General features: G+C 36.2%; 1 protein-coding gene and 1 long non-coding RNA gene across 4 annotated transcripts in view; one reads left to right on the top strand and one right to left on the bottom strand.

Moving 5' to 3' along the window:
* Window positions 1-16: 16 nt before the first annotated feature.
* Window positions 17-18,366, top strand: ZCRB1 (zinc finger CCHC-type and RNA binding motif containing 1). Of its 2 annotated transcripts, XM_049625315.1 has the most exons (8): window positions 17-207; window positions 1,259-1,344; window positions 3,467-3,495; window positions 12,304-12,415; window positions 12,760-12,867; window positions 16,058-16,170; window positions 16,269-16,344; window positions 17,334-18,364. In XM_049625315.1, exons 2-8 carry the CDS (start codon window positions 1,261-1,263, stop codon window positions 17,463-17,465), a joined length of 654 nt encoding a protein of 217 aa, XP_049481272.1. In that variant the 5' UTR covers window positions 17-207; window positions 1,259-1,260; the 3' UTR covers window positions 17,466-18,364. The 2 variants fall into 2 exon arrangements, with proteins under 2 accessions (XP_049481272.1, XP_049481273.1); XM_049625316.1 differs by lacking the exons at window positions 17-207; window positions 1,259-1,344 and adding an exon at window positions 5,451-5,570 and having other exon boundaries at window positions 3,465-3,495; window positions 17,334-18,366.
* LOC125918979 (uncharacterized) overlaps window positions 14,910-27,666 on the bottom strand; it is a 63,333-nt gene continuing 50,576 nt past the window's right edge. For both annotated transcript variants that reach the window (XR_007456651.1, XR_007456652.1), the window contains exon 3: window positions 14,910-15,152. This is a non-coding gene — a long non-coding RNA (uncharacterized LOC125918979). The remainder of the gene's footprint in view (window positions 15,153-27,666) is intronic.

Genomic DNA, 27,666 nt, shown 5'->3' with positions numbered 1-27,666 from the left:
CGCCCGCCTCTAGGCCCGCCTCCGGTGCCTGGGTCTAGCTACCGCCAGGAAGAGGCGTTGCTGTCGCTGCTTTCCTACTTTTCCGCGCTTGACCCCTCCCAGGACCCGGGATGCCCAGGCCCCAGCGGGGGACGAGGAAGAGTCGAGGTTGAGCCCAGCTGAGTGGAGGGCTCGCGGTCTAGTCTTTCCGGCCCGCCCCACCTCAAGGTAAACGACTCTTCAGCTGCGGGCTTTCTCCCAGCGAGCCCCTACCCGGACCCGGCCGCCCAAACGATCTACCCCTCTCCCCCGCCATCCTTTTTATTCCGGGCCATTTATCATTGCCCGCCCTTCGCATTTCTCACCAGAATGGCTAACGTATATTTTCAAACGGGAAACTTTGAAGATGTTGAGCTCCTGAAGTTGTCTAATAAATTCCCCAAAAACATCTCAAGCAGCATCTAGCAGTTCTCCCACTAATCCGCGAATTGGCATGCCTTACAGTCAATATTTTGCTGTTTGTGATGTCCCCTACCCCCCTCTCAAGTACACATCACACAGGCTTTTTAAATCGAAATTTTGAACCTGGTTGAGTACGATATAATTTTCACAGATAATGTGTTTTGTAAAATATGCAATGAAAATTAACGACAAATTATATTTGTAAACTAAGGTACATACACAGGTCAGTATTTTTCAAGGTACTGAAACGTATTCATGTGGTAAAATGTATCAACTATTTAGCAATAATATACAAAATTAATGATTTGAAAGAACTTTACACCATCAGAATATGAGGCTAACATTTTCTCTTAACACCACTTTAGAGAAAAATATTAAAACAACCAAAAAGGTACCAAAATCCAAAGCATTAGTGAAATTGAGCGGCTAAGGTTCCTTCAGAACTACCAAGTTCTTATGTGGTGGGCAAGGTATGAAACCTTATGGAAAAGCACTTTCTTGCTCTTAGCCTGAGAAAAGGTTAAGTTCAGCCTCAGTTTTTTATTCATCTGTTAAATTCATTCTTCCTTCACACCATAATCCAGCACTGGAATGGTTAGTGTAAAGCCTTTACTTAAAAGAAAGTAACTCTTTTGAGTAGTGTCTGGGGAGAAGAAATTCCTTAATTCATCTAGCTAGAGTCATTGCTTCTAATCCTAAAAAGTGAGGAAGGTGTATTAAATCTAGCATAATTACATCATTGATTGTCCATATTGGTTTTGGTTGGAATGAAGAATACCTGGTTTAGATTGCTTCTGTGGTTTGTTTTCCTTTTTAGAAATGAGTGGTGGATTGGCCCCAAGTAAAAGCACAGTGTATGTATCCAACTTGCCCTTTTCCCTGACCAACAATGACTTATACCGGGTAAGTAACTTTTAGTACAACTATCTACTGAATTCTCTATCTGAGGTACAAATGTAGCTTAAGCAAACAGTTCTCTTTGGCAAAATTCTTACTAACTACATTACAATGCACTTAAGTCATGAATAGCAAAGACCTCTGTTGCAAACATGAGTAAGTAAAAAAATTGACATTTATATAATTTCCCAGGAAAGTTTGCAGTGAGAATAACAAGTTCGTTATAAACACAGAAGACACAGCTAGCATAATGAAGTGGGAGCAACTTATGATAGGCTGATTTTTCCTGATTGCTAATTTGAGTTTTTGAGATTGGTGGAATAGAGGTTTTGGATGAAAGGGTTGATAAAAGCAAACAGACCCCTTTACTAAACCTCAAATTCTGAAAGGGTATTTTAATTTATATGTATGGTTGAAATTTAACAGTTTAATAAATGTTATTTTCAATTCAGGGTAGGGGTGATTGAGGAAGGAAAATCCAACATCTTCTTTCTCCTCTCCACCTTACAGAGAACAAAATTTCCTGCTGTCCCTGTCCTGCAGATGAGTAGTTGAGAGGAAGTGGAAGGAATAACATGAATCCTTTCTTCCAAGTGTGCCCTCTACTCTGCTTCTTTGGGTAGATGTTAAATACAGAGATGCTGCATAGGTGATACATAGTATTTGATTAATTAGTTAATTGAGATAGCTTGCGCCTCAAAGCACAGAGGAGAAAATGAACTCCAGCTTCTTTTGCATCAAAATAGAGATGTGTCTGTGTTTATTGAAAACTTAACCTATGCTGAGCGCTCTTAGTACCAAGAACACAGCAATGAACAAAAAGATGAAAATCTATCTTGGGACTCATAACATAGCAAGATAAAAAAAAAAAAAGATGTGAAATATAAAAAAGTCAAATGATATTATTACTTGGATACTAAATTAATGCTGTTAGGTGCTGAGGAGTAAAAATAAAGGAGGCCAGGGGTGACTGAGTGGCTCAATTGATTAAGCTTCCGACCTTGGCTCAGGTCATGATCTCACAGTTTGTGAGTTCAAGCCCCGCATCAGGCTCTGTGCTGACAGCTCAGAGCCTGGAGCCTGCCTTGGATTCTGTCTGTCTGTCTGTCTCTCTCTCTCTCTAAATAAACATTTGAAAAAAATAAAAGGTTATTAAATGTTAGGTCGGGAATGGAGGTAAAATTTTACAGGGACAGTCTAAAGCCCTTATTGAGAAGGTGACTTTTGAATAAAAACCTAAAGAAAGTAAAAAACAGCTGTGTGGATGTCTAGGGGAAAAGCATTTCTGGCACAGAGTAAATCAAGTGGAGAGAAGAGGAAGGGCAATCAGAGGGAGTTAAGACCGTGCAGGGGTGCCTTGTAGGGCCTACATACATCACGGTAAGGACTCTGAGTGAAATGAGAAGCCATTAGAAAGTGTTATACAGAAAACTGTATTGGTCTTCAAAATTCAGTGTTGCTAACACTGCAGTCCAGTTATACTACATTCCAGGATTACACAACTTAATGATAAAACTCAATTTATTATTGATTGTGTAGACATCAATGTATTCTGAAAGGCTTTTCTAAGACATAATAAATAGGAACTATTAGTATATAGGTAATGGCTGAAACAGAAATAGATGAGATTGCTTAGGGTGAAAATGCAGAAGTAAAAGGAAAGATAGGGCCCAGGTATAAAGAACTACCAACGAAAGGATGGGCGGAAAAACAGACTGATGGGAATGGATTTTTCATTACAGAAGCTTTTCTGTTTGATGTTTTGTTTTCTAAGCAGTCTAAGGATCTGTCTTCTGAAATAGTGATTGCTTAATGGGGTAGACTAGGAATAATGATATCCCACAGCGCTGATATTTACAGCACATGGTTTCTCTAGGGCTGTGGTGGGGTTGATAGTTGCCATGGATATGCCACAGAGACACAGCAGCTGTGCAGTGTGCGCCTTCAGTGTTCCACACATAAAGAGTGGGGTTGTTTCTCTATCTCCCTGGGCCTGCTTTATAGAATAAAGGCTAAAAGTTTTCGCAAGCTTTAACAAAGAATGTGGTCAATTTATACAACCTGAAAATTTAATGTTTCTTATGATTTTAAATTAACTTGTAAATTATTTTGTGGTCTTTTGTTTCAGATATTTTCCAAATATGGCAAAGTTGTAAAGTAAGTATTCACGTCAAATTTTGAAACTTCATTTAAAAGTTTATCTGAATTTACTTTTCCATTTTTTTAAGATTTATTATTTTTCATTAAAAAAGATATTTGATACAGTAAAGAAAAATACTGCTATTAACATTTTTATGTATAATTCGGTCATTTTTCTGAACATATAAACATGTATAGATAATTTTTTAAAGACTCAATTCTATATGTGCAATTTTGTTGTCTTTTTAAATTTTTTTTTATGTTTATTTTTGACTAGGAGAGAGAGTGCAAGTGGGGGGTGGGAGGGGAGGCAGACAGGGAGATACAGAATCTGAAGCGGGCTCCAGGCTCTGAGCCGTCAGCACAGCACCTGATGCAGGGCTCGAACTCCTGAACCATGAGATCATGACCTGAGCCAAAGTCGGACACTTAACTGACTGAGCCACCCAGGTGCCCTGTTGTCTTTTTTTAAACTTGACATTATACTATAAACGTGAGGTGAAAGATACACCCTCATATTTAAGGATTTCTTGGTGTTGCTTTATATATCATAATTTATTTAAACAACATAATTTCTTACCATATTACTAAGAATTAAAACTGATTCTTTCATACAATAGAAGACATAAAGGCTCTGATTAAGTACATATTTTGGTTACTAAAAGGTATGTTATCAAGTATACCAAGTATTTCGATGCTTATGACATGCAAAGTGCTTATGAGACTGATAAATAGAAAATATATTCTCTGGCTTTCATAGAAAGATTAGAGATCCAGCTGGAAAGACTGCAAAAATGGTAGAGATGATAATATCAGTTGGGGCTGAAAGTTACAGAAGGACCATAGGAACTTCTCATATTTAATTCACTATTTTATTTTTTTAAGTTTATTTTGAGAGAGCATGAGCAGTGGGGGCAGAGAGAGAGCGGGTGCACACGCACGCACAAGTGGGGAAGGGGCAAAGAGAAAGGGGGAGAGAGAATCCTAAGCAGCCTCCAGGTTGTCAGTACAGAGCCTGACACAGGGCTGGAACTCTCAAACCGAGATCATGACCTGAATCGAAATCCAGAGTTGGATGCTTAACTGACTGAGCCACCCAGGCACCCCTAATTCACTATTTTAAATCAATCGTGCAACTATATTATGGGGCAAAGAAGTGAAAGCAAGATATTATCATTCTGACTATCTTAAAACCAGCATATATTTGGTAGAAATTTAATATTGTATTTAAAAATCCCAAGAATTTAGAGCATATTTATCTTGGCCAGTCATTTTTTTTTCTAGCTTTGGATAAATGGATGTTAAACAGTTGGAAGTTCATTTGCATCCTGAAGTTAACTTCTTTTAAACTTGCTCTTTTACTAACAAAATCATCAAAAATGCTTCTGGGTAGGGGCGCCTGGATGGCGCAGTCGGTTAAGCGTCCGACTTCAGCCAGGTCACGATCTCGCGGTCCGTGAGTTCGAGCCCCGCGTCAGGCTCTGGGCTGATGGCTCGGAGCCTGGAGCCTGTTTCCGATTCTGTGTCTCCCTCTCTCTCTGCCCCTCCCCCGTTCATGCTCTGTCTCTCTCTGTCCCAAAAATAAATAAAAAAAAAAAAAAACGTTGAAAAAAAAAAATTTAAAAAAAAAAAAAAAGAAAAATGCTTCTGGGTAAATTTTGGGTCTTTAGAGTTTTGAAAAATCATTATCAGTCAAAGCACTAATAATGATATTTAACAATGAGCACATAAATATGCTAGGCATCGTTCTAATCTTCTTACATATATTAACTCATTAAATTCTCACAACTACCTTTTAAGGTAAATACTATTAGTATCCTAATAATATAAATAACAAAACTGAAGCACACAGTAAACCTAAAATCATATTGCCAGTTAGTGGTGCAGACAGGGTTTGAAATCTAACAGTTTTATTTCAGAGCCTACTCCTTTAACCATATTGTTACCTCTCCTTGGTTTTTCTCATCTGTCAGAATCTCTGAATGAATTTCCATACAAATATATAATTATGAACCATGAGAATTGTATGAAGTCAAAGACAGAGTTATAAGCACCTATAACAGAGAAGACCTGATCTAATCTGGATAGTCAGGGTAGGTTTACCTGGGTCCGTATCCTTTGAATTGGAACTACAGGCTGAGTAAAAGGTGGGCAAAAAGAATGGGAAGAACATTTTAGGTAGAGGGAATGGCTTGTGCAAAGGCCTTGGGGCAAGAGAAAAATGAGATCCAGAAACAAAAGGCCAGGGGCACCTGGGTGGCTCAGTCAGTTGAGCATCTGACTTCAACTCAGGTCATGATCTCTGGATTTGTAGGTTTGAGCCCCATGTCAGGCTGTCTGCTCTCCGCACAGAACCCGCTTTGGATCCTCTGTACCCCTCTTTCTCTGCCCCTCCCCCTCTGGTGTGCGCATGTGTGCGTGCATGCGCTTGCGCTCTCTCTCTCAAAAGTAAACATTTTTAAAAAAGGAAACAGAAGGCCAATAGGACTAAAGATGAGTAAACAAGAGTGAGAGAGCACAAGATGAGTCTAGAATGGAAACAGGCTCCTAATCTTTCTCTTTGGCCATGTTGAATACCAGGAATTCACTGGTAAACAATTTTAAATGAGAGAGTGACATAATTTGAATTTTTAGAAGCTTATTCTGGCTTCAGTGTAGAAATTAGAATGGAGGGAAACAAGAGCATATGCTGGGAGATCAGTCAAAAAAGCTATAATCATAGCTCAGGAGAGAGATATGGACTAAGGTGGTGTAGGTGGAAAAGTAGAGGCTGGTCAGATTTGAGAGATCATTAGGATGTAAAATGGGTAATACTTAGTGATGTATTTACTTTGTATGTAAGGGTTAGGTGAGTGAGAAGGAGGTGTTACGACAACACTGAAGTTTCCCAGAATAATACCTGCTTCATATTATGACCTTAAATGAGTACTTCTCATGCTAGAAACGTGGGAATCATCCTAGATTTGTGCTTTTGAATCTTTGGTGTAATAATTATTTTCTGTTACTGTAGAAGATACCTCTTTCAAAATAGTGTATTATAATTCGTTTATAGGTCTCTCTACCTCTAGACTCTAAGCTTTTTTCTGAAAGTAAAAACCTTGTTCTATGGCCTTTAATTATCAATGCTTATAGTGCTTAGTCTTGAGGCTAATAGAGTGACTGGCTAACCACATGAATAAACAAACAGATGCACTTTTTGAAAAACCAGTTTCCTATTTTTTTTCATGTGAATAAGAAGCTATGTTTATTTTAATTATTAAATTTTTATGTTACTGAATAATGTCTATACACTGAAAATTCAACTAATTGAAAACATAAAAACTAAAACATCCTGTTACATTAATCCAGATGCATTACATCCATCTGTAGCAAGCACTGAAATATTTTCTTTAAAAAATATTTTAATTTTAATTTTTAATAGGCTTTATATTTTAGAGTAGTTTTAGGTTCACAGAAAAAAATGAGTGGAAAGTACTGAGATTTCCTATATTCTCCATACCTCCATATACAGACTCCCTCCTTCACTCTCAAAGTCTCACACTAGACTGATGCATTTGTTACAATCAATGAACTACGTTTCCACATTTTTATCATTCAATGTATAGTTTACGTTAGTGGCCACTCTTGGTGGTGTATGTTCTGTGGGTTTGGACAAATGTATAAGTACTAGCATCTACCATTATAGTATCATCCAGAGTAGCTTCACTGTCTTAAAAGCCATGTGTGCTCTGCCTATTCATTCATCTCTTCCCTACACCTGGCAACCACTGATCTTTTTAATGTTCACAGTTTTGCTTTTTCCAGAATATCAGAGTTGGAATCATATAGTATATAGCCTTCTCATATTGCCTTCTTTCACTTAGTAACATGCATTTAACGTTTCTCCATTTGTTTCTATGGCTTGATAGCTCATTTCTTTTTGGGAACTGAATAATATTCCTATTTCATTGTCCAGATGCACTACAGTTTATTTATCCATTCATTAACTGAGAGACATCTTGGTTGCTCTCAAGTTTTGGCAATTATGACTAAAGCTGCTATGAACATCTGTGTGCAGGTTTTTGTGTGGACCTAAGTGTTCAAATTGGGTAAATAAATACCAAGTAGCATAACTGCTGGATAATGTGATATGAGTATGTTTCACCAAATTATCTTCCAAGGTGGCTGCGCCATTTTGCCTTCCAACCAGCAAGGAATAAGAGTTCCTGTTGCTCCCCATCTTGGCAGCATGTTGTCAGTGTTCTGGATTTTGGCTATTCTAATAAAGTTTAGTGGTGTGTCATTGTTTTAATTTATAATTCCCTAATGACATATGATGCTAAACTTCTTTTCATATACTTATTTGCCATCTGTATATATTCTCTGATGAAGTTCAACCCTTTAGGCTATTTTTTAATTGGGTGGTTTTTCTTATTGTTGAATTTTTTTTTAATTTAATTTTTTATTTTTTTAAATTTACATCCAAAATAGTTAGCATATAGTGCAACAATGATTTCAGGAGTAGATTCCTTAATGCCCCTTACTCATTTAGCCCATCCCCCCTCCCACACCCCCTTCAGTAACCCTCAGTTTGTTCTCCATATTTATGAGTCTTCTGTTTTGTCCCCCTCCCTGTTTTTATATTCTTGTTTCCCTTCCCTTATGTTCATCTGTTTTGTCTCTCAAAGTCCTCATATGAGTGAAGTCATATGATTTTTGTCCCTCTCTGACTAACTTCACTTAGCATAATACCCTCCAGTTCCATCCACATAGTTGCAAATGGCAAGATTTCATTCTTTTTGATTGCCGAGTAATACTCCATTGTATATATATAGCACATCTTCTTTATCCATTCATCCATCAATGGACATTTGGGCTCTTTCCATACTTTGGCTATTGTTGATAGTGCTGCTATCAACATGGGGGTGCATGTGTCCCTTCGAAACAGCACATCTGTATCCCTTGGATAAATGCCTAGTAGTGCAATTGCTGGGTCATAGGGTAGTTCTATTTTTGGTTTTTTGAGGAACCTCCATACTGTTTTCCAGAGTGGCTACACCGGCTTGCATTCCCAACCAGTTTCCTATTTGTATCTATATTTTTGTTTTTACATACTGAGCTAGGCTTAATAGAGGTTACAGAGGCAATCTTCAAGGAGTTTATATTAAAATAGGTCTGATGAGGCATGATTTATACGTAGATTTCAGTAGAGACTAGCAGAAAGGAGGAGAAATTATTTCCAGGTAAAGAGATTGGAGAACTGACAAGTTCTGAACTCTGAAGAATGAGTAAATGTTTAATGGACAAAGATTGAGAGTTGAAAGGAGATAGAAGCCATGTGAATAAAGGCACCAATTTGGAATAGTACAGGCCATGCTCCATAAACATCAAGTAGTTTTTTGTGGCTAGACCTCATAGTTGTGAGTGAGAAGTAGTGAAAGATGAGGGAAGTGGGAGCCAAATCATAATGGATATTGATTACAGGACCAAGACATACACAAATTGAAGAAACAAAGATTTTTGAGCAAAAGAATGACATGATTTTATTTAGTCCTTCAATAAAAACTCTCAGTAGCATATGAGAGCATTAATATCAAGGGAACTAGTAAGAATACACTATTGAAACAGCAGTGCCATTGTGGACAAAGCTGTGGGAATGAAAAAAGGGACAGATGAGAGACATCATTAACTGAGGATGACTTTGAAAACGAACACTTCTGAAACTGTACTTTAGGAAAAATGATTAACGACTTTAGTTGACCTTCACAAACATGCAGATTCCAAAAAGTTAAAGATTTTCATATTTCTTTCAAAATTAGTTAAAAAGGTTCCAGATATCCTCAGTTAACTGTGGTAACTCTAAACAAGCTTTGTCAAGTGTTTGGCTTTTCTTCTTTCCTTCTAAGCCTAATGAATAACAGATGCACTCTTCTTAGAAACTAAACCGTTTTGCCCATTTTTCCCTAAATTATTTCAACTTATGTTCCCTTTTTGAATGAAAAAAAGTACCCCTTTTTCTTAATATAGTGGCATCTTTTTCCAGTTTCATTCCAGTTGCTATATAAGTACCTAAACCCAAATTGAAATAGAATAAATTTAAATATGTGAAATGTAATATTAAATAAAATGTCTATTTATTTACTTGGGTCCTCCTGTCTGTTCCGTTAATTCAGGTTTTAGAAAATTATTAAGCTTTGTCTGGAACCCTTTTTTTTTTTTTAACTATTTGGAAATAATCACAAATTTATTAAAAAGTTACAAAAATAGTACAAAGAACATCCAAATATCCTTTACCCAGATTCACCCATTAACATTTTGCCCCATTTACTTTATCATTGGTCCTCTCTCTCGTGTAAGTGTGTATGTATGCATATATATGTATGTATATACATGTGTATGTATCTGTATAGATATACAGTTTGTTTTTGTGAGTTATTTGAGGGTAAGTTACAAACATCATCACCCTTTACTCCTAAATACTTTAGTATGTATTTCCTAAAAAATAGGGTTATAATATCATGTAATCACAGTATGGTTACCAAATCCATAAATGTATACTGATAAAATACTTTTATTGAATCAATTATCCATGTTCCAGTTTTGTCAGTTGACCTAATAATGTCCCACATAGAATTTTTCTCCTATAGTACAGTCAAGAATTAGGGGTTAATTTTAACTGTCCTATTTTCTAGCCCCCCTTAATTTGGAACATTTATAAAGAATATAGTTCTCTCTCATCTTGGTTTCCCTCTCATTTTGTATTTTCCTGATGCTGCCTCATGATTACATTGGAGTTCTATGTACTCTTGGCTGGTAACTGCCTAGGTGTTGTTGTATTCTGGAGTTTCAGTCAGGATCCATACAGTGTGCGTGTCCCTCATTAGTGCTAATTTTGATCACCTAGTCAAGGTGTAATTTCTCCACTGTATAATTACTTTTTTCCCCTTTGCAACTGATAAGCAGTTTGTGAAAAACATTGTTAACATAATGTAAATATCTTGTTCCACATAAAAATTTCATTTAAATTGAGTATTTGTTCATCAACAAATCATCTACTTGCCTGATCCAGTCTTTACTGTGATTGTGGTGATCTTCCAAATCTAGCACTTCTTTTGACATTCTGCTGTAAGTGAAAACCCTCCCTTCTCCCCCATTTATTTATTTAATATGGACTTATAAATTACTTTTTTCTGTGGCTTATTAATAAGTACTTAATATTATTTTGGTACTCAAATTGTCCTAGATTTGGCCAGTCTGAGCTCCTTTAAGCTGGTTTCTGTATTCCTGTGCCATGCCCTATCATTTCTTTTAATTTTTTTTTTTAATGTTTATTTTTGAGAGAGACAGAGCACGAGCAGGGAATGGGCAGAGAGAGAGGGAGACACAGAATCTGAAGCAGGCTCCAGGTTCTGAACTGTCAGCACAGAGCCAGACGCAGGGCTTGAACTCATGAACTGTGAGATCATGACCTGAGCCAAACTCAGTGCTCAACCAACTGAGCCACCCAGGTGCCCCTCTTTTTTTTTTTTTTTTTAAGTACTTCCTTTCCAGCATAACAAGATGTTCCATGTTCATCTTGTTCCTACCCTATCCCAGCCTTGGAATCAGCTGTTTCTCCAGAGAGCCCTATTGAACATTGATTTTTAAACTATATTTAATGATACATAATGAGCAAGGGGGCACCTGGGTGGCTCAATCAGTTAAGCATCCGACTTCAGGTCAGGCGATGAACTCTCAGTTGGTGGGTTCGAGCCTCACGTCAGGTTCTGTGCTGACAGCTCAGGGCCTGGAGCCTGCTTCAGATTCTGTGTCTCCCTCTTCTCTCTGCCCCTCCCTGACTTGTGCTCTGTCTGTCTCTCTCTCTCAAAAATAAACATTAAAAAAAATCTTTTTTAAAAAACGAAGAAAAAAATGAGCAAGGGTCACAAGGACTAGGGATGTGTAAAGGGTCAGGAGAAAGAACAGTCTCTGCTCTTATCATCATCCCTATCACTTAGGTACCTCGGATGGTACAGCTAGGAACTACAGAACTGGAGATTCTTAAAGGTGATGGGGATTAAGGAGTGCACTTGCTGTGATGAGCACTGGGTGTTACATGGAAGTGTTGAATCACTACATTGTACACCTGAAATCTAATATTACACTGTATGTTAAATAACTGCAATTTAAATAAAAAACTTTTTAAAAAAGAAAATATAGTTAGATTCTAAAACCTATGAAAAATAAGTAAATCAATTTACTTTTGCATAAAAGAGAACACCTCAATTTTTGTTTTTTCCTTTGGAGGGAATTAGTGGAAAAAAGGGATTATGCTTACTCTTCAAGATTCTGTTCTCTCTATAATCTCTTTACTTCATTCTCCAATCTCTGATTAATGTTTGACTTTTCAGGTACTTCTTAGATGTGTTCACTTTTGTTAAATCATTGTCACGTTTTCTCATTTCCATTCTTCTTGATATCCCGTAACTTGAAGAAATAGTTGATTTATCAGCCATATATAATTTCTCTTTGTAAATGCTTTACTAACCCTTTTTTGAATACTTCAATGTTCCAAGTGTCCATTAATGTTTTTATTTATTGCTGCCTCATTTAAAAAAAATTTTTTTTTAATGCTTATTTATTTTTGAGAGAGACAGAGCACAAGCAGGACAGGGGTAGAGAGAGAGGGAGACAGAATCCAAAGCAGGCTCCAGGCTCTGAGCTATCAGCACAAAGCCCAACACGAGGCTCGAACCCATGAAATGTGAGATCATGACCTGAGCTGAAGTCAGTCGCCCAACTGACTGAGCCACCCAGGTGCTCCAGCTGCCTCATTATTTTTAACTGGCTATTTGTTTATGCTTTAAGGGTTACTATAATGAAAGATAAAGATACCAGGAAGAGCAAAGGAGTTGCATTTATTTTATTTTTGGATAAAGACTCTGCACAAAACTGTACCAGGGCAATAAACAACAAACAGGTAAGCCATTCATTCCCAGCAAGATTTTTAATCCAAAAGGCTTTGTGTTTATCCAGACCAAAAATGTGGGGTTACAGTGGATGGTCAAGTCATGGATATCAATAGATTCTGAGGGTATTTATTTAACTTCTAGAAAAGAGGTCAAACTGTATTTGGTTCCATAAATACTGGCAGAATCTAAGGAATAAGAATCTATTCTACAGGATGTTATTTGTCACACCGGAGTAGGCAATTGCTAAAGTAATCTAAAATGGAATTGAAGGTTTAAGGAAATGGAATCAAATAACTAGTTTTAGGTTTCAATGAAATACATCCTTCTGCATTTACGTTTTTCTCTGGTTTAGTTATTTGGTAGAGTGATAAAAGCAAGCATTGCTATCGACAATGGAAGAGCAGCTGAGTTCATCCGAAGACGAAACTACTTTGATAAATCTAAGTGTTATGAATGTGGGGTGAGTATACCTAAAACTTAATGTAATTTTCCATAGTTTATTTTAAGGTATTTTTCACATCAGTGTTTTATTTGTGCTCTCTAAAATTTCTGGCTTACTAAAACCAGGTTATGAAAGTTGTCTTACTTTGGGACTATCAACTCGTGTAAGAAAACTCCATTGAAATGTAGTGTGTAAAGATAACCTGAGTTGGGTAATATAGAGTGGTATTTTCTCCAGTTTCTAAATCTTTAAAAACTGTTAAATTAAGAAGTGCTAGACTAGTTACTTACTTTGTCTTGAAAAATTTTTGTGACCCATAAATTTGTGTAATAATAGGATACTGTTTGTGTCTATAATAGTTTGCCAATGTTTAAGCATCACAGTTCAGTATAAACACTATCATATGACCAACCTATCCTGAATGAGATACTGTATTTTAAAACTTGGGAGTTTTTTTTTCTACTTAGTACTGCAGATGCTTGTAACTGAACTATCACCAAGTTTTCTTGCCTAGTTCTTATAGTTTGTCATTACCCCTTTAAACTTTTGGTGAGTAGGAAAAATATAATGACAAGGCCCATAATAATGATGGTACCACAAGAATATCAGTCTAGGGCTTGTTGTCAGTTTCCCAAATGCCTATATAAAATATTTTTAAAAAAGAGTCCGGAGGTATTAGTCTCTCCGGGGAGAGGTTTACTGAGAGCCATTTTCCTGGCTACAAAATCACATGGAAGATACAAAGAAATAGGTTGGGGTCCTTTCCTTCACTGCCACACTCAACACCTTGTTCCCTAAAGATATATATAAACAGACGGATGGATGGTATATCCTGTCAATTCCTGTGATTCTAACACCTCTTAAGTTAATGTTATAAAAATTGTGTTCCAGATCCTGAGTTTTGTTAAGAAAGAAAGGAAGGGAAGGGTAGTTATGGTTAGATAGATTCGTCAGAAATCCTGGATGAATCTGTTAATCTTTTTGGTTTGTGGATGCATAAATTTGTTATATTATACTTTGTACATTTTTATACTTCTTAAATTTTCCCCTTCCCCAAATCTGTATACATTTATTTAGCCTGGTTTTCCCTTAAGTTACTTCTCTCTGAAACTGTTCTTATATATGGAGTATGTTGACATTATTCCAAAAACAGTTTGGAAAATGCTTGTCTAAGTGCATTCACTTAGCAGTTCATTAACAGTAACATCTCTTGCATTCAGCCATATCCCAAGATATATAAAGTACACAGTCTATTTAATGCTTTCTAAAATGTACTTGAAAAGCATGATTATTTTTCTCTTCTATTGTTCTAATCCTGGCTCAGTCTCTCCCCACACCCTTACTCTTACATATCACTTCTTCAGTGTATTTAGTGAGCTAATGTTCAGATTATAGTTCATTGTGTTATGTTTTACAGCTCAACCATGTTATACCTCATTATAATAGTATGGCTAGTCTAGCCACAAATGTAATTGTAATTTGTCTACTAGCCACATTAAAAAAAGAAACAGGCAAAAATTAATATCTTTTTATATCATAACCCAGTATATATCCAAAATATTATCATTTCAATATGTAATTAATATTTTCAAAAATTAAGGTATTTTATATTCTTTTTTCTTCAAAATCCAATATGTATTTTACCCTTACAGTGTATATCAATTCAGACAAGTTCTAAGTAGCCACAGAGAATCACAGTTAATGGCTAACAACAATTGGACAGTGCAGGTATAATCCAGATATGAAAGGAGCAAAGTGAAATTAATGGGAAAAAAGAAAATAAAAATAAAAATTCAAATTAAAAAAAATTTTTAAAAATAAAATGGGAAAGTGAGGAAGACTTTAAATTTTCCATTTGTTTTTAAACCAATGGGTTTCAATTCAATGTCATCTCCTCCATAAAGTCTGCCTTGGTAATTCCAAATCAGAAATCTCTTCCTCTCTTAAGTTTCCACAGCACTCCATCCACTAGAAAGTAAATCACCCTGTACTGCAGCTGAGATAACTGGGTAAATAGCAGAAATAAGATTCTGATGCTTTCATAGCAGTTGATTTTTTTTTTTTATTATTCCAAGTACAGAGGATGTCACATTATAAGTGCAGGTAAATATATGAACTATCAGTCTATGGTCTTCAAATTATGAGTAACAGGTAATTTTGAAGAGCATTTCATTGTAGGTACACGTGGGTATGGTTGATCATAAAAAATGGCCTCGGTACTCATTCCTCCAATTAAGAGTCAGGGTCTATGTCCATGTTTCTTGAATATGGATTTATGAATTGTTTTGAACAATAAAATGTAGCTAAAAAATAAAAAATAAACCAATGGTAAGCAATGTATTGGAAGTTAATAGGAAAGTTTTGTCCTATTTTATCAAATAATAAGTTAAAATTTTTACATTAAGATAGATGGTCCATTTAAACTTTGAATTGTTTTATACCCTGAATCTTGAGACTTAAGATGTTTGAAGAGGGGCACGTGGGTGGCTCAGTTGGTTGGGCGTCCGTCCGACTTCAGCTCAGGTCATGATCTCACAGCTCATGAGTTCAAGCCCCATGTCCAGCTCTGTGCTAACAAGCTCAGAGCCTAGAGCCTGCTTCCAATTCTGTCTTTCTCTCTCTCTGCCCCTCCTCTGCTCAAACCGTCTCTTTCTGTCTCAAAAAATTAATAAATGTCAAAAATTTTTTTAAAAAATAAAATGAGGGGCACCTGGATGGCTCAGTCGGTTGAGCGTCCGACTTCAGCTCGTGTCACGATCTCATGGTCTGTGAATTTGAGCCCCGCATCGGGCTCTGGGCTGATGGCTCAGAGCCTGGAGCCTGCTTCCGATTCTGTGTCTCCCTCTCTCTCTGCCCCTCCCCCGTTCATGCTCTGTCTCTCTCTGTCTCAAAAATAAATAAACGTTAAAAAAAAAATTAAAAAAAAATAAAATGAAATGTTTGAAGGAAGAATACTTCTTTTGTTCTTAGTAAAACTACTAAAATATTCTTTTATTGTTAAGGTAGTTTATTGGTGGTTATAACATCATAATCTCTTTCTTTTAAATATTAAAGTAGTGGGTTGTATTATTTCTTAATATATATAGTCCTAGTGTGACATTGTTCCTTTTTAAGTTCCAAAGCCTTCAGTCATAGGGTACCAGGCAAGTTTCCATTAATAACATACAAATACAGCTCTTCTCTTTTCCTTTTTAACATGAAACAAAAGGAAAGTGGACATTTAAGTTATGCCTGTCCTAAAAATATGCTTGGAGAACGTGAACCTCCAAAGAAGAAAGAGAAAAAGAAAAAAAAGAAAATTCCTGAACCAGAAGAAGAAATGTATGTATATCTACTCTTACTAAATACGTTACTGTATTTTTTCTGTCTTTTTACTATTGGTTGAGCACATTCTGATTTTTTTGTTTTTAATAATTTAGTGAAGAAGTAGAAGAAAGTGAGGATGAAGGGGAAGATCCTGCCCTTGACAGCCTTAGTCAGGCCATAGCTTTCCAGGTACTAAACCGTTCTTTTAAAAATGCAATTGCTGCCTTGGGTTCATGGTCTTATATTTCTTGCTTGCTTTATTGATCATTTCATGGCAACCTTCATCTCTCCCCTTTACCTCTTTAAGAGACAGGCTGTTTCTCTCTGGTCTTTAGGGCGGTGTGATAGAAAAATTCCCATTGGGTCTTTCTAGATTTTAAGGGCCCCACAACATTTTTAAATTATTATTATTATTATTTTAAATGTTTATTTATTTATTTTGAGAGAGAAAGCATGAGCAGGGGAGGAGCAGAGAGAGAGAGAGAATCCCAATCAGGTTCCACACTGTCAGCATGGAGCCTGACGCAGGGCTCAATCTCAAACCATGAGATCACGACTTGAGCCAAAATCAACAGTCAGTAGCTTAGCAGACTGAGCTACCCAGGCACCCCTACAACATTTTCAGTATCTTATTATAATTTCATTATGGAATTGAGCAGAACTATTTGATTAAAGTGAGTTTTGCTGAATGGAGAAGATTTTATTAAATCAAAGATAGGTTTTAAATGAAGCTTCACTTAGCAAACCAGAAACACAGTTTTGACCATTAAAGGTCCTAATACAAGTATATGAAACTTGATAAGGCCATATAATCTTCTAATATCTATAAAGTTATTTTGTTTTAATGTCTGTAGTTAATAAATTACAAACACATGCATTATTTTTCCTTTTAGTTAAGTGATGTCATATTTTATATAACATTTCCACCTCAAGCAAGGATGGAAAGTAGGCTTCATTTAATGTCCCTGTTAGAAATTGCTTAGAATAATTTTGAGTAACACAGTGAATCTGGGACATAACTTGGGCAGGTGGGATATTCTGATGAAGTAGAATGTCTGCATGAGCTGGAAGGTGGGGAGTGTTGGCATTTATGGTGTGTTTTTGCCATGTTTTGAAATAATGCACTGTAAATAAACATTCCTGGTTTGGTTTTGTTTGTTTTCTGAATCACATTCCAGCAAGCCAAAATTGAAGAAGAACAAAAAAAATGGAAACCAAGTTCAGGGGGTCCCTCAACATCAGATGACTCAAGACGCCCAAGGATAAAGAAAAGCACATATTTCAGTGATGAAGAAGAACTGAGTGATTAAAATTATATTTATTATGTAAATATCATTAAATTTTTTTAAAAAATCTTGAGTTCGGTTGGGGACTAAAGATTACTTTTAGAATTTGAACATAAAGAACACTTAGTACCAAATAATTTTTTACTATAAAATAGTTCATAGGAAACTGAAAATAATTTTAAAGTATCATGTTTCTATCTTGCCTTAGAGTAATAAAAATAAAGATTTGGTAGTAACTGTTAATCTTGAAAACAGTTCATTTGAATAAAAAAGAGATCATAATACTATCACAGTATTGCTGTTGTCGTCTCAAGAAAAAAGAGAGGAGGTATTAAAAAGATGTGTTTGAGAAGTTCATTATAAAAGTTTATTCATGTCTGATTGCTTTACATGAAGACTTGAAATAAATTTCATCTTTAAGACAAAAACTTCGTAACTACTGGAAAATGCTGATTTATGGTTATTAAATGTTAATAAAATTTTCAAGAGAATTTTGTTTTTAAATGTGGGTGTTTTGCTATCCTATTTCTTTTAGCTTTATCCCAACCTGGATACATCGTTAATTATCCATAAAGTATAAAGTAGCTTTAAAGGGCTTATAACCAAACACCAATAATTTGTCTGACACACCTTTCGACCAAATTCCATTCATTCCCCAGAAGCAACTAACTTTTTTAGCTGTTTCTTCTCATATGTACATGCATATTGCTATATAAAATACATATATTTCTGCCACTTAATTCATAAAGGAGTAAGGGAGGATTTTTCATTCTCCTATACTACACCCTGCCCTCCTCCATCTTCCCAATATGGCTATGTTAAAACTTTTGGTTAAATTCACAGTTATTGTATTTATTTTATGACCATGTAAATACTTCTGAGTCAATGAGTGTGCTGAGATTAAATTTTTGTAGAATTAATAATTGCCTCATTTTTTCATTATATATCTTTTTATTTATGACTAAATCTTCCTATATCTTCTGCAGATTATTATATGGAAATGGGATTATAGAGCCTTTAATTTACACTTTGTGTATTTCTGTATTGATGGAATGCTTTTTAAAAGAACACCCATTTAGGAGCACCTGAGTGGCTCAGTCGGTTAAGCATCCGACATCAGCTCAGGTCATGCTCTTGCAATTTGTGGGTTCGAGCCCTGCGTCGAGCTCCTTGCTGACAGCTCAGAGCCTGGAGCCTGCTTTGGAGTCTGTGTCTCCCTCTCTCTGTGCCCCTTCCCTTCTCACGCTCTGTATCTCTCTCAAAACTAAATATACAAAAAAATAAATAAATAAATAAATAAATAAATAAATAAAACTAAATATACATTTAAAAAAAATTTTTTAACACCCATTTATTAGTTTTAACTACTAAAAACAATAAAAATATTTCCCCTTTGAAAACTATAAAGCCAATGAAAGTGTTAACCACTCACTAGCAAAGAATCTTCTAGATTCAATGAGGAAACCAGACTAAATAATTGAGTGGTGGACTCTACTTTTTGTTCCACCCATTAATTCATTAAATTTAAAAGAAAAAAGGGGACAAAGTTTGCAACAAAATACAGGTAAGTTTTTATATGAATACCTTCCGACAGAATAGAAAATGAGCTGGTGAATATGTAGAAAATAAGAACTAAATGAAAAATTCCCTTTATCATTAGTTATTTTTACAACCAGTAGAACATTTTTTATCTAATTAAAAAAAAAATCAGTGGTGATGAAGATGACTTCAGAGTACTTGTAGTATTGTAAACTGGCTAGTTGCTGAAGGGTAATTTAACAATAAGTGTTAAATATGCTCTATTGTTTAAACCAGAAATTATATTCTGTTTTATCCTCGGGTTCTAGTCAGAAGTACAGGTATTATGTGCAAAGCTATATGTTATTTACAACTCAGAACATAATTAAATGCCAACAAAAAATAAAACATGATATTATCATCCAAAATGATAGATTCTTAGGAAGCATTAAAATGCTTCAGAGAATTCCTAATGGTATGGAAGAATTCTGGATATAATGTCAGTTGCAAAATATCTGTTATGTATAGAGATACGTATATGCATGTGGATGGAAAAAGTTTACTACTAAAGTAGAAATGCATAATAAAGTATAGTTTCTTGCCATTTGCAACAACGTGGAAGGAACTAGAGTATATTATGCTACTCAAAATAAGTCAGAGAAAGACAAATACATGATTCCACTCCTGTGGAATTTGAGAAATTTAACGGATGAACATTGGGGGAGGAAAGGAAAATACAAGATGAAAACAGGGAGGCAAACCATAAGAGACTCTTAAATACAGAGAATAAACCAAGGGTTGATGGGATGGTTAAATGGGTGATGGGCATTAAGGAGGGCACTTGGGTTGAGTGCTGGGTGTTAATATGTAAGTGATGAATCACTTGGTTCTACTGAAGCCAAGACTACACTGTATTTTAACTAACTGGAGAATAAAATATATAGATATAGATATATATAGATATATATAGATATATAGATATATAATGTATATAGTTTCTTTTGACAGAGATACATAGGTTCTCATGGCCATGTTGGCTGATGGCCTTGGGCCATTTACTTAACCTGAGTTACTTGAAAAAAAGGTGCAAACAACATGGAAGGACAAGTGTATGGTTTTACTTACTGATGAATACCTAGAACAGTCAAATTCATATAGACAGAAAGTAGACTAGAGGTTACCAGGGACTGGGAGAGAAAGGGGGAAGGGAGTGTTAGCGTTGGGTAGAGTTTCTGTTAGAGATGATGAAAAAGTTTTGGGTATAGATCGTGGCAGTGGTTATACAATGTGAATATACTTTAGTGTCCTGATTGCTTAAAAATTGTTAAAATGCTTAATTTTATCTTATGTATATTTTACCACACAAATGTATAAACATAACTGGTTGAAAATTTTGTGTAAAGAGCAGTTAGGCCCCCAAGACCCTCCCTGTGGATCACCCCTTATTCATGGCAAGCCATGGCATCTGCATTATCCTTTCCCTGCTTATGTCCAAAACACTATCAGATATGCTCATTCACCTCAGAAGATTGAGGGGTCCTTCCCAGGAGAAAAGATATATAGACACTGGATATTTGGGGCCCGAAAGAAAAAGTTCTAAAGTCCCACAAGTTAATATGCCCAAGGCGGTGGTGGTGATAGGTGCTTCTGATCAGCTTTTTAGTGTTTCACATTCAAATATGAATAGATAATCATCAACAAACTTTTGAGGAAATCCTCCAACACAATACAGATCCAAAAGAATAGGCCAAAAAAAGTGGGGAGCTTAGAGGAGCTGAAGCATTCTGACTTTAAAAATTTATCTGGCCCCATGGGTTTCAGAGAAAGGGGCTATGGACCTGTAATAAACTTGGTGATTTGTAATATGAGAGCATTTGCCAATCAGAAAATGCCCATCTTAATAGATATGTCTTTCCTCCAGCAATCATTTATAAACTCAATTGCTTTTTTTTTTTTTTAATTTATTTTATTTTTGAGAGAGAGAGTGCATGAGCATGGGAGGGGCACAGAAAGGGAGAGAGAGAGAGAGAGAGAGAGAGAGAAAATCCCAAGCAGACTCCATGCTGTGAGCTCAGAACCTGAAGCGGAGCTCAAACCCATGATCCTAGGATCATGACTTGAGCTGAAATCAAGAGTTGGACACTCAACTAAGCCACCCAGGTGCCCCTCAGTTGCTTTTTTGACTAGATGTCAATTTTAAAACTGCCAATTAATAATTTTCAGATTATCACAAAAATAAGTTATGGCCAATAATAGAATCCATATAGGTCCCATATAATTAAATGTTAATTCATCTCCTTATTTTATAAGTGTGTGTATATGTAGTACACAATAGTATCATGAAATATATAGGCATTAAAATGTTTAAATAGTAAAACTTTGGCTACCATACCTAGAGAAGTACTTGAAAACTTTATATAGAAGAATATACCATAGGATGGTGCCTGGCTGGCTCAGTCAGTAGAGTGCGACTCTTGGTCTCGGGGGCGTGAAGTCAAGCATGCAAGCCTTACATTGGGCATAGAGATTACTTAAAAAAAAAATTTTTTTTTTTTAAGAGAGCACGTGTGAGCAGGAGAAAGGGGCAGAAGGAGAGAATGAGAGAGAATTTTAAGCAGCTCCACAGTGTGGAGTCCAATGCAGGGCTTGATCCCATGAACCTAGGATCATGACCTGAGCTGAAATCAAGAGTTGGAGGCTCAACAAACTGAGCCACCCAGGTGTCCCCCAAAATAATTTTTTTAAAAGAAGAATATGTCAGATCAGTAAAGCATAACTTTAAAATGAGAGGAAGGGTCAATGGGTCACATAACTGAAATATCCAGCTTAAGAAATGGATGAAAGGGTTAAAAATGTAATTAGAAAAAGGGGTGCCTGGGTGCCTCAGCCAGTTAAGCAGGCGACTTCAGCTCAGGTCATGATCTCACAGTTCATGAATTCAAGTCCTGCATTGGGCTCTGTGCTGACAGCTCAGAGCCTGGAGCCTGTTTTGTATTCTGTGTCTCCCTCTCTCTCTCTGTTCCTCCCCCACTCATGTTCTGTGTCTCAAAAATAAATAAAGGTTAAAAAAAATTTTAATGTAATTAGAAATCTATTTGTCTCTTACCACTGCTCTCCTCTGCACTACATTTTCCAACAAGCTTTCTTTATGTTACAGCAAAGATGACCACCAGTATCTCTAAAGCTAGGAGTCCTGATAATGAGAACCTTCTTCCCCAACATTTCCAGCAAAAGTCCCAGAAAAAACCTGTAATTGGCCAGACCTGGATCACAGTCCTGATTCCTGAAGATGAGAAGTCAGGCCCACTCAACCCACACAGACTGAGGGTATTCCTATGCAATGTGGTATCTATTTTCAGTTTGAAACCAATGTGGAAATTACTTATTCTGTCAAAAGAACTTAAAAGAGTATTGAATACTGAAGAAGCTAAGCAGAACACACAGAGGAAATAGAAGTGCAGCAAGAAACAAAAAGAAGCCATTTCCCAAAATAAGCAATTTTCACAGACCATGCAGAACATATCGAAAGAGGGTAAAGCCTCTTTGGAAAGCAGATTGATAAACCACTGTTACTCAGAGTAACAAAATAAGTAATTATAGTCAGAGACTGAACCCTAAGTCCACAGAATGCATTGAGCCACTGTCAATTATTTTTAAAAATTCCTTTTATAAGATTCAAATTTTAAGAATCCATACTTATTCTAGATAGAACGGATTAATAATTTGTTAAGATGTGGTACCTAGAATAAGTAGACCAGAAGGAAACAGTTTTTAAAGAAGGTAGTCTTAGATTCCTTTCCAGAAGCATTGCATTTTTCATTAGCACATCTTTCCAGATCCGTGGCTTTATGTGAAACACATAACCTTTTATAAGAAAACGGTATTGTTTGGTTAAAGGCTTTCTGAGTATATTCAAGACAAGTTAAAACAAGCTTTTAGCAAATTATCTGAAAGACAATTTTTATCATATACTTAGCACTATGTATTTAGGCATTGTCCTAAAAACTTCACAGATATAAACTAATTCCTAATTGCCTTTAGGTAGGCATTATTTTCATTATTATATAGATAATAGAATTTGGACACAGAGAGGTGAGGTAATATACCCAAAGTCACGCAGTCAATAAGCACAACAAGGATTTAAATCCAGGTAAACTGGCTCTGGAATCTATACACTAAACTACTATGCTACGATGCTTCCCTTAATAAGTACTAAAACTATACTACTCCCTTATCAATTAGGAGAAGGTGGATTAAATTTATACAATTGTAAATATCTACATATCTGACACTGGAGCACCTATCTACATAAAGCAAAAATTACCTTTGCAATAGCTACCCTGTGAGCTTGACCATTCTTTCTCCTGACTGCTTTAGGACATGCTCCCTCGTCTATTCCAAGATTTTACTTAAATGTCACCTTGTGATCCGTGTCATTTATCATCTTCTAATAACCTATATAATTTACTTATTTATCTTATCTCGCCTACTAGAATGTAAACTCGTGAGATCATGGATTTGTTTTGCTCGTTGCCGAATCCCCAAAGCCTAGGACAGGGCCAGATGTGTTTATCAAGTAGGAATGAAATAAACTCTCCTTAATTAAATGAATAAAAAATTACCAGTAGTGGAAGCATAAATAAGATAGCTTAAAAACACGAACTTTGGAACCAAATTGCTTTGGTTTACCATCTGGTTGTGTGACTTTAGTCAAATTACATACCAGAACTGAACCTCAGGTTTTTAATCTGTAAAAATGAGAGAACTGATAATTATCCAACTCCTAGGATTACTGCAAGGATTAATTTATGTAATCCATGTAGCAAGCTACAATATACCTGGCACATACTAAATTCTCAGTAACTATTAGCTAATTTAGAGGCAGTGTAATAAGTCAGGTAAAGTTGTAAATAGGACTTTGTGGACACATGGAAAATTTTCAATAATAAATGAAATTTAGAAATGCATAGACATGCCTTTTGTTTTGGGATAGGATCTAAGAAGCTATTGATACTAACCCTCAGTGCATTATATAATGTTTCTTATTGACACTTCTAGCCCTTCTGGCTTGCCCTTTGTAGCCAATCAAGTTGGTTTCTTGCCTACATTCATTTCTCCACTTCCCCTTAGGGTTTCAATACCTGAGCTATTGATAGTATTGAAGTATTTTTCCTTTGTGAAAAAATTTACTAAATTAATTTACTAAAAAGTGTCCCCAAAAAATCTTTTTCAACATTTACACAAACTTTAGACAACTATGATCTCCAGGGAAAAGTAGCCCAATCCCTCGCTCTCGGAGGCAGGTCGCAACTGGGCTGAGCCAACCACAAAAATCTCATTCTTCTTGCCAGTAATTGGTTAAAAATGGACATATGATACAATTCTACTTAAGTGAAGGAAGTGTGTTGGAAAGTTCCTTGCACAGTGGTGATTTTTCTTATTTTTCTAAGTGCTGTTTCTCTGGACTGATGTCTGGAACTGTTGAAACTGTATTATGAAGTTGGATGGTACCATCCATTAGTTGAAGTTGATAGTCAATTTTATAGTCATTAAACATTCAGCTCACTAAATACATCTGCCTCCTAGGCATATAGTAGGATTGCAATTCCTGCCCCACTTGTGAATGGGTGGGGAAAATGACCAATACTCATCAGTGACTTGTGAGCAGAAATGATGTGTATTATTTCTGAACCAGAGCATTTAATTGTTGGAGCAAGATACTCTAAAGTTCCCTTTTTACTCCTGGCATAGTATTAGCAATGTTCAAGATGTTGCCCTGAGTCCTTAAGTAACTACAATGAAGAAAGCCTCACAGCTATCTTGGATATATCTATTTTCAACATAGCAAACAGAAAGATCTGAATCCCATATGCACTGTTCTCTGAGCCTCAGTGTCCCTATTTAGAAAAGAGATAATAAATACATAACTTTTTAGTTTCATAGAGAGACAAAGAATATAAAGAACAAAGAGTCTAACACATAGTTGGCACTCTATAAATTATAGCAATTATTAAAATGTTATAATTTTGCTACGTACCACAATATATACTTATTGCTATAAGAATAACATCACAGCTCTTTAAGTTTATCATGAATATTAAAATGAAATTTCTCTATTTGTGTGAGGAAATACATCTAAACCTGTCATTTAAATTTTTATCAGGATGATCATGAGCAAAATGAAATTAGTATTGGTAAGAATGTGGAGAAATAAGAAAAACCCTCATACACTGCTGATGAGAATGTAAAATGATTCAGTCACTTTGAAAAACAGTCTGACAGTTCATCAAACAATTAAACAATGAGTTACCATGTGACATAGCACTTCCACTCCTAAATATATATATACCTAAAAGAAATCAAAACATATGTGCACAGAAATTTGTACATTGGTGCATATCGCAGCATTATTTATAATAGCCAAATGTGCGTCAATGGATGAATACATAAACAAAATGTATACTCATAAAGTGGAATACTATTCATGCTTAAAAAGGAAGGAAGTACTGACACATGCTACAATATGAATGAACCTGGAAGCATTATGCTAAGTTGAAAAAAAGCCAGCCACAAAAGACTGCTATGATATGATTACACTCACATTGAAGTCCAGTATAGGGAAATCTATAGAAGCAGAAAGTAGGTAAGTGGTTGTTTACAGCTAGGGTGGGAAAGGAAAAGATATGAGAGATGATAGCTCTCGTAATGGGTACAGGGTTTCTTTTTGAGGTGACAAAAAATGTTCTAAAATTGTGATAATGATTGCACATATTTCTGAATATACAACAAACCAATGAATTGCATACAAGAATGGGTGAATTTTATGTCATGTGAATAATTTCTCAATAAATTTGTTAAAAATATTAAAGGAGTTTCTTCAGGCTGAAAGGAAATACAAGATTGTATCTTGAATCCATATAAACTAATAAAGAACATGACTAAAGTTATGTAGGTAATAATTTTAAAAAGCAGTATAAATCTTTCTCTTTTCATCTCAAATGATTTAAAAACAAATGCATGAAACAATTATTATAAAACTGTGTTGTTGAATTTATAACATATTAGTATGTAATATATATGACAATAATAGCACAAAGGAAGGTGGAGAAAATGGAACTATACTGGAAAAGGGAAATGACATAGATGGTAACTCAAATCTACAGGAAGAAATAAAGTACCAGAAATGGTAAATTTTCAACTAAAAAAAGATCCTGTAAATATATTTTTTTCCTTTCTTCTTTTAACTTTGAAAAGATCAACAAAACTGATAAACCTTTAGCCAGCCTGATAAGAGAGAGAAAGAGAGAGAGAGAGAGGACTCAAATAAACAAAACCAAAAATGAAAGAGGAGAAATAATAACCAAAACCACAGAAATACAAAAGATTATAAGACAATATTATGAAAAATTATATGACAACAAATTGGACAACGTAAAGGAAATGGATAAATTCCTAGAAACATAACCTTCTAAAACTGAATCAGGGAGAATTAGCAAATTTGAGCAGACTGATTACCAGCAATGAAATTAAATTTATAAACTCTCAACAAACAAAAGTCCAGGACAAGATGGCTTCACAGGTGAACTCTACGAAACATTTAAAGAGGGGTGAATACCTATTCTTCTCAAACTATTACAAAAAGTAGAATAGGAAGGAAAGCTTCCAAATTAATTCTGTGAGGGGGAGGGGCCAACATGGAGGAGAAGTAGGGGGATCCGAAGTTCCTTCCTCTCAAACAGTGTTGAAGCTTAAAAGACTTTGAAATCCAAGAGTCCAGAAGGCAAAGAGACAGTCACTTCCTGGGATCCACTGGGACAAACTGACAGGCTATAGGTGTGTGATTGCTAACTGGGAGAGATAAAACGAAAGGAGGGGAGGGATGCCCTTCTGCGAAGAGACAAAGGAAAGAGAGAGAGAGGCTGGGGAGGCATAGGACAAGAGGCCGGGGTGTCTGGACAAGAGGAAAACCATGGACTGGATGGAGAAATATCCAAACTCTAACTGAGGGGCTTTCTCTGGACTGGGGCCTGCTGCCCAGATCATGCACCTGGGGAGGAGGGAAGCCAGCCCCCGGCTTGGTGGCTAGGTCAGTGGTGTAGTCCACAGAAGGAGAAAGTGATCCCCTCACTGGAGTGCTGTGGGACAGAACAAAGCCTGCCTGTGTCCACCAGCCAGAGACCATATATCAGGAGGTGTGGTGCTGCATTCCCCCAGTACTGGGGCACATGGAGTGGGAGTTTGAATCCCAGCCAAGCGCCAGGGCACGGGAAACACCAGAACAGGACAAACCACTTCATTTGCACCCATGGCACAGTGAGGACGGCTTGACCAGAGTGGTCTGGGACACGTGGTCCATGGAGGAGAAACTTGAGTGTCACCATTTTCTCCCCACCACCAACAAGGTGGGGCTTCGGGGATGGACAGCTGGGCCCACAGTGGAGGTGGGACCAGCCTACACCAAACCATGCCCCTCCACACCAGGCAACTGCATATCTACAGGAGCTAGATTGACACTGAGGAACCAGACAGCCCCTCCCCCAGACCAAAGCTGTTGCATTGCCTGGTTTAATTCTTGGACAATTCTTATTATATAGATATATTCTTCCTTCCTTTTCTCCTTATGTCTTTCCCCCTCTAATCTGGTTACTCTGGTTGTTGGTTTGTTTAAGCAGACATATTTAATCCATTCTCTTGATATATGTTCCAC

Source organism: Panthera uncia, chromosome B4 (genome assembly GCF_023721935.1).
Source record: "Panthera uncia isolate 11264 chromosome B4, Puncia_PCG_1.0, whole genome shotgun sequence".
Classification (NCBI taxonomy): domain Eukaryota; kingdom Metazoa; phylum Chordata; class Mammalia; order Carnivora; family Felidae; genus Panthera; species Panthera uncia.
Note: the sequence above shows the minus strand (reverse complement) of the source record. Positions and strands in the feature narration are given on the sequence as shown.